General features: G+C 28.0%; 1 protein-coding gene across 1 annotated transcript; it reads left to right on the top strand.

The window, feature by feature from the left end:
- The first annotated feature begins 4,154 nt into the window (after nt 1-4,154).
- On the top strand, nt 4,155-9,085 carry LOC101509609 (cytokinin riboside 5'-monophosphate phosphoribohydrolase LOG7). Its single transcript, XM_004497616.4, has 7 exons — nt 4,155-4,383; nt 5,455-5,552; nt 6,392-6,422; nt 6,575-6,674; nt 7,016-7,086; nt 8,358-8,501; nt 8,719-9,085. Exons 1-7 carry the CDS (start codon nt 4,276-4,278, stop codon nt 8,806-8,808), a joined length of 642 nt encoding a protein of 213 aa, XP_004497673.1. The 5' UTR covers nt 4,155-4,275; the 3' UTR covers nt 8,809-9,085.
- Nucleotides 9,086-10,546: the final 1,461 nt, after the last annotated feature.

Genomic DNA, 10,546 nt, shown 5'->3' with positions numbered 1-10,546 from the left:
AGTTTCACAATGTTTGTGGAACGAGGAAGAGGAAGACTTAATGTGTATGCAAACCATCAAAAATTCTATGTAGAAGTTTGGTCACAATCTTAAAGAAGGGGTGATAATTCAAGTTGGAGGAAACAAGAAATGGGTAAGTTTAGAGAATTTATGGGGGAAAATGAATTGATTGATGTCATGTTATTGGATAAATATTTCAGTTTGGTTAAAATATGATGGTAGTTCAACAAGTCGAATAGATAGATTTTTGTTATCACAAGATTTGTGGAAGCTTGGCATGTTGAGAAATAATTAGTGATTGATGGAGATATATCATATCATTGTCCTATATGGTTGAAATGTCTTATTCGATATTTGTGACCTAAACCATTTAGATTTAACATTTGTTTGAAGGACCACAAGGAATTTTTATCTTTTGTTTAAAGTTATTGGTAATATTTCAAATAAAAAGTTAGATGGCTTATATTCTAAAGGACAAGTTGGGTTTGTTAAAAGAGAAATCAAGGTGGTAGATCAAAAAAGTGTTTGGTTCGATAAATGCTAGAATAAAAGATTGTGTTAAACAGTTAAATGAGTTGGATGCTATTGCATATGAGGAAGACGACCAACTTGATGTATATAAAATAAGAAAATTAGAGAATAATTTATGGCTAAAAATCCAAGTGAAAAAAGTTTATTAACACAAATATCAAGACAAAAATGGATCAGGGAAGAAGATGTCAACACAAAGCTTTATCATGAAGGATTAAAATCTAGAAGTAGATGAAATCAACTATTGGAATTGAAGAATGAATCTAGTTGTGTAGAAGGAACAAAGGATATGAAAAAAAAGTGAAATGAAGAATCATTTTAAAAGAAAATTTTAAAAGTTCACTGTCATGAAGTTTAAGAAGATTCAATATGTCAATTGTTCATCTCTTCCGGCACCTTTTTGGAAAAAGCGGTTAGGGTGGTTATTTGATGTTGTGTCGAAGATAAAAGCCATAGACCCAATGATTTTTATTTCAACTTCATTAAGAGGTGTTGGGATGTTCGAAAAGCCGATTTTAGAGGTTTTGTCAAAAAAAATATCATACTTTTATTGTGCTGCGAAAAAAAGGTTACAACATAATTATTGGCTCTCATACCCAAGGTAAATTATCTACAAAATTTGTCATAGTGTAGACACATTTTCTTGGTGGGAAGCATGTAAAAAACATTAGCAAATTTCTTAGCAACAAGACTCAATTTAGTTGTTGAAAAGGTGATTTCCAAGACACATACAAGATTTTGTTGGGACGTCAAATGGTAGACAAAGTAATGGTGATCAATGAAAAAAGGATCTTGCACTTGGAGGGAAATGACCATGCTTGTTGATGAAGGTGAACTTTGAGAGAGTTTAAGTTTGTGATCAATTGGAGTTTCTACATTTCATGAATTGGAAGTTTTGATTCCTTGTAAAATGAACATGTTAGATGGTAAACTGTATTTTCTTAAGTCATGTGTCAATTTTGGATAACAAAAGCCCTGCGCGACAAATTTCAAGGGTGGTAAGGGACTTTGACAAAAGGACCCATTTACAACTTTGACGCAAAATGTAGTAAAAATACGGGGATTTAAAAGAACGAGTCAATGTCAACGCTTAGTGGAACTTGATAAATTGGTCATTATACTCATATTCCACATTTTTAGCATCACTAACGATCAACACGATACAATGAAAATGCACACACAAATATTGTCAAGGAGACATGCCGGTGAAATTTTAAAGATGAGTCGATCATGGGGCACAAGGAATTCCCATAAGCAGAAGTTCTCATGCATTACCCGTGTAATTAGACGAACAAGGCTACGTTTTTGTAGGCCACAACTTCTGGCCAATATGATTAGTTTTGCCTATCAATAATACCATTAGTTGTAATATTTTTAGACACACTCAATCAATCAACCAAGCTTTGCGCATTATCTATCTTTTTTTTCTTATATCAATTTCATTTACTTTAAGCATTGTTTGTCCAATAGCTTAAAGAACTCATAACAGAGAGACAAAGTTCCTTCATAAGCGCAATCATTTGAAGAAAAGGAAATCATAATTGAGAGTAGTTAGCTGATTCCTCAACTAATTCTTAATCCCAACAAACATGTAAAGAATAAACATATACCCAAAAAAATACATAGTCTCACATGAAGAAACATACAACACTATTCTACTAATCCTAACACACAATGATCACTATTGTGAATAGTTAAAATTATTAAGAATGGTTTCAAAACTAGCAATAATAAATGACACTCGCTAACCAACAATGACAAATGATCAAGGCACTTCATAAAATTAGGGTTGCTTGGTATCTCTATAGATTGAAGTGCTACCTCCAAACCACATATGAATTTTCCATAGAGGTCCCCAAAGGTCTAACTTCACTCTAATGCTCAATTGCATTTGACTTCCACTATGTAACTCTTATTATATTTCCACGGAACATTGAATTATCAACCTTCACATATTTTAAATGACATGCACATTAAATACTAGCTATATTAACCCTCACATTTACTTTCCTCCTTTTGTCATCTTAGATTACTCCTTAATAAGAACCATCATAAACATAGTCAACTTTATCGCAATTCAAATTCATATAATACAGTTTAATATTCACCATTCATGGATTCATATAATAAAAACAAGATTCACAAGTATTCATAACCATGTAAATTTAACATGATACATATATTAAAATATAAATGATCAAATTGTTACTTAAAAATTAAATAAATGATCAAATTAAAAAAGATATAATTGAATTATTTTTTAAAATTAAATTAAAGGATCGTAAGATGTATTTTACCTAATAAATACTATGTAAAAATGTAAACTAAATCGAATATCATGTTATATTGATAAAAAATTAAATTTCAAGTCAAAACCAATGTAAAATCATAAACTATTAATTAACTACTAAAGTTTACCAATTTAGTAAAAAGAGAAATTACATACATATTGACTCTCGTTTTTATACTTAGAATCTTAAACTTTTAAGAATTTAGATTAACTTAAAAATTTAACAATATCGCTAATAACTTGTTCTTTTAAGAATTTTTTATTTTATTAAAAATTAATAAAAATATATAATTTATTAAATTATATTTATTTGTTAAACGCCGTTTTACACATATCAATATGTAAGAATTACATGATTTTTTTTTAACACCGTCTTTAAAAGAACAACAATACTAACAAATCATAACTTAAAAATTAATAATATAAATAAAATATAATATAAAAGACTACACACACTTAAAATATCACTTAGATAAATGAGTCAAACTCTTTTTTAAATATACATTTGTTTATCCTTGATAACTTTATGTCACATTCTACAAAGACATTTAAATCGTAGCTATATTTATGAATTCTTAGATTTCAAGCTTTGTTTTTGAGTAAAAAGAAAATATATCAAAATTTGAAAGCTATTACATTCATTTAAAAACCTAAAAATATCTCAAATTGTTTAGATAAAAAATTATACATAAAAAACATGTGTAGCTATTTTTTAATCAAATTATTTTACTAATTAAGTTGTGATCCGAGGTATACCAGGGGAACAGTTAAAGCATCTAGACTGTAACATATAATATAATAATACGAATATTTATATATATATGAAACAAGTTTTCTCTTTTTATGTTTTTAAAATATAGTTTCAAACACAAACAACTTTTATCTTCTGACTTCACCAAAACAGTCTCTAAAATTAATATTACCAACCAGAATTTTTGTATTTTTATTTTTTAAAATAGTTTGTTAAAATTGATTTGAAAAAAAAAGTTTAAAAACTAAAAAAGAAAAACTCATTCAAACATGCCTTTTATATTTTGCTCCGCTTTTTCCTCTTTGGTCAATGACTCAATGTGAATTAGATATTCCAATCTACACTTACATTTTAATTAGTATATTCAATTTTCATAAAATATAACAAAAAGTGTGATTTTTTTTTAAGTTTAAAAAGTTAATTCCTTTTTTTTTATGGTACAAGTTCAAAAGTTAATTCTAATTGGGGAAAAAAAACAATGAAAAAAAAAAGAAAGCATTCTTCTCGTTTTAAAAAAAGAAATTGTAATTGGCCAAAGGCTTGAGTTGTAAGTCTAAACTTGGAAGGTTATAAATACACACACATAAACACTTCGTTTATTACAAAAAAGCAAACAAACACTCACTCAACAATTTGTTCTCTCATTCTCAACCACTTTAATTCCTTTCACTCTCTTTCTCTAAGTTAAGGCTTCAAAAAGATCATGGAAGAAACCAAATCAAAGTTCAAGAGGATTTGTGTGTATTGTGGAAGCAGTTCAGGGAACAAAGCTAGTTACAAAGAAGCTGCTCTAGAACTTGGAAAGGAAATGGTATATATAATATAACTTTGTCTTTTTTTTTTCTTTAAATGTTTTTAGTCATATAACCGTATCATTGTCATTAAGCCATAATTTTCCTTTCCAAAAGGTGTTTTTCATCAATAAGACACATTTTTTTGTCATATTCTACATTCTTTCTTTCGTTGATCATGTTAATCTATTCTAAGTTTGGACTTTGTAGTCAAAACCTAGAAAAATATGCATTGAATCTAATCTTTATATGCATTCTCTTCAATCATCATTGGTCTTTTACATTTTCGGCCATTTTTTCACCTCCTTGTAACAACCCGACTTTTTTTTTTATTTCTTGTAATCATTAATTTCTTTCTTTTTTGACCAATTACTATTAATTTCTATAACTACAAAATTCCAACTTTTTTATTTTTTTACCTTCTTTCTTGTTATGCCTCTTTTTTCTCTTTTTTTTTTTTATAGTTTTTTTCTAATAAAATTTTCTCTAGTCACAAATCTAGGTTTAGATTGTTGAGGAATGAGAAGATTGTTTTTGGCATGAAAGAGAGAAATTGCTAGCTGGAATCTGCCTGTCAAGTTGATCAGACTTCTTGCATGATCTTAATTTTTTTTTCTTATACTATATGCTATAAATATTTTTAATATCAAATAATTTTTTCCAATATGGTGAAAAATAATTAAATAGAATATACCATGAAGAAATGCTTTCTGCACTTTTCTAGGAAAACGAACGTGCAACCTTTGTATCATTACACTATTTGGAGCGTGCTCTTAGCCTTTACCATTCCCCACAAGCTTCCATGATTTTTCCCTATAGTCGAGGGTTATTTTTTGCATCCTAATTTTTTTTTAGACATATATAAAAAATTTTATTTTTTTTGTGACCAAACTTTACTATTGACCACTCCACTTAATCAATCAATCAATCTATATATTTAATATTAATAATGAACATAATAGTGGTAGTTTCTGTTTTATTTTTAAATTTTTAATTATATTAAATTTTTGCTTGGTTTGGTTTGTTGTCATGATTACTATATTGACACGTGTCATGTGACTTTGTTTCTCGATGTATAATTTATTTTGAAGGTTGAAAGAAGGATTGATTTGGTGTATGGAGGAGGTAGCGTGGGGTTGATGGGTCTTGTTTCTCAGGCTGTTCATGATGGTGGACGACATGTTCTTGGGTTTGTTCTAAATCTCTAAATTACCCTTTTTTATTTTGTCTATATCTATGTGTATGTTTTAATGATTAAACATGGTTAATCATTTTATTGATTGCTAAGAAGTGGGTTATGTCCTACTATATGTTGCCTAATGGCCCATGCGTGTTTCTTTGTTCCCTAAGAAATTAACGACTTCAATATAAAGATATCATGTGCTATAAAATTCTTTACATAAACATTTATTATATAGATATAAATAATAATTTATTAAATAATCGTGATTAAATATAGTTAATGTTATAAAAATAGGAGCATAAAATATTGGTAGAGTAGGACAATTTTTAATTTATCCTCCATGATAGAAGTTTCTTAATGTAGGGTGAGAGGGAGCATTTTGGAGTATAATTTAATATAAAGAAAATGACCGTCTAGTGTAGTTAATTTTGGCTTTTTGCTACATTGTGAAGTTTATAAAAAGAGGGGATTAATTAAAAGTAATAATTATGTTCAACCTTTACTTATGGTTAGAAGCTTTTTGAGATTGGATAAAAGGTGAATGCCTTTTGGCTAATTTTTTTACAGAAAGGGACGGTAGAAAGTTTGTTGCGCGGGAATTGGAGCTAATATTTTTGCCTTTTGCTTTTCACTTACATGCACTTTAAATTAAGAGAGATATACAAATGTTTATAGCTCTTCTCTTTCATCAATCTTTCTTGTCTATAGTATTTTTTATTTTATTTTTTTATAATTCAAATTGAAGTGTTATTTAATTTTGTTAAATCACAATCATTATCTATTAAAATATTTTTATTTTGTAATGTTTGACTAATTATACATTATGGACTTGTTTATTTATGCAGTGTTATCCCAAGAAGCCTCATGCCAAGAGAGGTAAACCATTGTGTCCCTTGCTAGTTGCTCTTAGACATGAATGATCAATTTTGTTTAGACTAATTAATTATCATAGCTAAATGTCAAATGGCTCATGATATGTATTAATATTAATAAAATAATAATTATATTATATATGGTTGACAATGTAGATAACTGGTGATCCTATTGGGGAAGTGAGAGCTGTGTCTGATATGCACCAAAGGAAAGCTGAAATGGCTAGGCAAGCTGATGCCTTCATTGCCCTTCCTGGTATGATTTAATAGATGAATGTTTTAAATAAGAAAATTAGATCAATCTATTTTGTTTTATTATAAGAAAATATATTTATTATTATTATTATTACAAAATAATAACAACACAAAGAAACTTGTTGTAGAAAGTCAATATATGAGGTTTACTATTGGACGGGGTCCATATTAGATGTTTTATATATTATTATTATTATTTATTTATAAAAAAAACATAAGGAGAAATTAAGTAAGGGAATAATCATGTGAAGTAGGATATTATCATGTGAAATGAGATTCTTAATTTGAAAAACATATGTAGGTGATACTAAAATGTCTTGTCTTGTTATATTGAAACATCAGGTGGATATGGAACTCTTGAAGAATTGCTGGAAATTATTACATGGGCTCAACTTGGGATCCACAGCAAACCGGTAATTAACTATATATATTAATTACTTATTTTTTAAGTTGTTATCATTAGACAAATTATATGATGCCGTTTTTCATTCTTGTTATAGTTAAGGAAGATACTAATGACATTATAAGTTACAAACTAATTAAGTTGACAAAAGTTATTATCATACAACTGTAGCCATAATATTATAGATTAAGTAACTAGAGACATGCCCGAAAGGTGGGAATGGAACAAAGCATATCTTAATACAAAAACTACTTTGCTTTTATAATTAAACAATTAAGATTTCACTTGCCTCTTGTGAACTCTCTGGAATCGATTTTCTTTTATGCACTTTATAAAATACTCTATCTGATTGACAATAACGGTTTCATTTATATTTTTTTTATGTTTTAAATTATTGTTATTTTATAAATAATATCAAATATAATATTAATTATTTTCTTTCTACTAATATACTATTTCAATTTATCAATTTTTTTTATTAATTTTAATTAATAAGAGTGTTTAAATAATTAAATAAAACTCTTTTTGTAATTGATATTGTCGTAATTAATTTTTTTTTAATTGTACATAACTCAAATAAAATATTTAAAATAAGAAGTATATCAACAAGTCAAATTTCATTAAAGTAATGTTCTCTTTATTTATTTAATTATTATTCGGACAGCACTTGCCTTAACAAACTTTGCCTCCTATCTATGATGCATGACATACGTATTTATTCGTTGTCTCCTTCATGTTTAAATATAATTGGTTTACGTATCTTAAGATTACATGTTACTTACAAATGAGTATTATTTTTGTTTGTAATTGGCCTAATTTTTTTTGACTAATAATTAGCTTTATTAGCTTAATTAGTTAACTAGATATCGAAGTTTGAATTAGGAAGCTTCCTAATTTGAACCAAAACATGTGGGGGTATTTAATACTAATTCACATGAAGAAGATAGTCGAGGATTTTGTTTAGTTAATCGTCGTCACGTTACATTATTTGATGATGTTTGATTGATATATGATGTTTGTCCTTCATTTGAATAGGAGAAAGATGTCACAGTTGTTACCAAAAAAATAGGAAAGATATTTCACGATAAAACTAATACTCCTTTATCATTAATTAAATAGTAAAAAAGGTAATCATTGCATAAAAAATTAAATCACAAATTTTGAGAGTAATTAATAATTAAAGAAGAAATAAAGTTGTTGGTGAATGGAAGAGTAGCTACTAGAAATGGTAGTATATTAACATAATATTGTGACATTAGTGATTAATTTTTGATGGTGTAGGTGGGCCTATTGAATGTGGATGGATTTTACAATTCATTGTTGTCTTTCATTGACAAGGCCGTTGATGAAGGCTTTATTTCTCCAAAGGCACGTCGCATTATCGTGTCAGCATCCACAGCCAAGGAATTGGTTAGGGAATTAGAGGTGCGTGTTCATTTTCACTTTACATTATAATATAAAATGTACTACTATACAGTACAACTTTGTTTACCAAAATAAATTATTATTAAATGAACAACTTTCTTGCTTAAAAGTAATCATATTATTTAGTTAATGCATATTATTGCTAAATAAAATAAAAACAAGTGGGTCATAATGGTATTGTAGAGTTAATGGTCACATTTAATGTTTTGTGAAGCAGGAACATGTACATGAGCAAGATGAAGTTGTATCCAAGTTGGTGTGGGAAGATAGGATAAATTACGTGCCCGAATCAGAAGTTGCCATGTGATTTTATATAAACTAGTGGGCAATTCATGGAAAATTAGTTTTTTGGGTTATTATTATCTTTTTTTGGGTCTATTTTGAATGTATTTTGGGTACATAAAATAGTCATATATGGGCGTAGGAATCGTAGAAAGTTTGATACTTATCTTTTTGTTTTTCCAACTAATGTTGATGCCCTCTAGTATACACTAAATTAGGGTAGTTTCAAACTATGAAGAAGAAAAATTCAATGAAAATTATGTTATCATTTGCAATTATTTTATATATTTAGATTGATGTGAGTTTTGATAAATTTCGATATATTAATATATTCCTCAACATATTATTTCAATGCAATTTATTTTGAGTGATTGAAACAATTTATTTAAGAACACGAGCTTCAAAACAAAGAATTTGGACATATTCAAGATAAAAACCCACTTGAAACTTGACCGTTCAAAATGAGAGTTTACGGTCGATAGAATTCCCTACAAAGACAGTTGCATAACATGATACCGGTAGTTTAGATAGGTGGCTTTTAGAGTTTCAATATTCATAACTAAAAAGTATTGAAAATATAAATATAGATAAATTGAATTGGAGATAAAGTGTGAGGCACTCTTAAGTAGTTACAATGTGCCAACTTAGCTATAACAAACTGACAGCCGACGGATGATTACAATGGTAACATATTGTGAAATATACACTCCTAAGATGTGTTAGAGAATTATGAGATAGATGTTAAAAAATTGTTTTTAAGGTTATTCTCGTGAGCGGAAAAGTCTCATAGTTAAAGATATTGTATATATAAAATTTAACAAGAAGAATTTGTGTTTACTCCTTCAAGTGTCTTCAAGTGTCAAGTAGACAAATTATCAACACCAAACATCTCTCTTGAAGCGTGTTTTAACTTTAATCACCAAAACATAAAATACTGGCGTCTCTAAATAGTCCATGCGATCACAAAACAAAGTGTGGTGTTTGTCATTCTATGAGAGTAATGACAATCATGACTACTTGTAAATGTGCTCTACTCCTAAGAATGAGTCACTAAAATCCTAAAACTTCTATTTTGGGTCCAACCCTAAAAAAGTTTAAAGATAATATATTTAGTTAAACTATTTTAATTAAATTATATTATATTTAATTCAATTAATTGTCAACCTTCATTTATTTAATAAAATCAAATTCGATTAAATAAATTATAAATATGTTAATGTATGAAATTATATTTAATAAGATTAACATCTAATTAAATCAAACTTTATTTAATATAATCATTTGTTCCACTGTTAGTGATCTCTGTGCATGTGACTCTTATAGGTTCTCACTGAAATAATAATATTAAATATTATATATAAAATTTATATAACAAAATATTATAGACAGTGATTGACATCTAGCAATACATCATTGCTACTCAAATAATGAACAAAGTGGTGATATGAGAAACCACTATTTATTGTGTAATAACTGTCCCTTCGTCTAAATGTTTAATTAAATGCAAGTCACAATATGTGTCATCCATGCAACTTTCAATTCTTTATTTCTCATTATTAGAGTAGACACGTAAAACTAATGACCCTAATATCACATATTAGTTCATTCTAGCATGACTATGCATTTCCACTGTCTCACTCTATCAAGTGGCTCAAGACATAACTCCTACTATGTAGGAGAGATGGATTTTATCTACATCACTCACACTCCTCCACATGGTTTATTGCAAGCTCAATAACCAGTTTTATGATTGTCCTATTACA

This window comes from Cicer arietinum, chromosome 4 (genome assembly GCF_000331145.2).
Source record: "Cicer arietinum cultivar CDC Frontier isolate Library 1 chromosome 4, Cicar.CDCFrontier_v2.0, whole genome shotgun sequence".
In the NCBI taxonomy this organism is placed as follows: domain Eukaryota; kingdom Viridiplantae; phylum Streptophyta; class Magnoliopsida; order Fabales; family Fabaceae; genus Cicer; species Cicer arietinum.
This window is presented reverse-complemented; position numbering and strand designations above follow the sequence as displayed.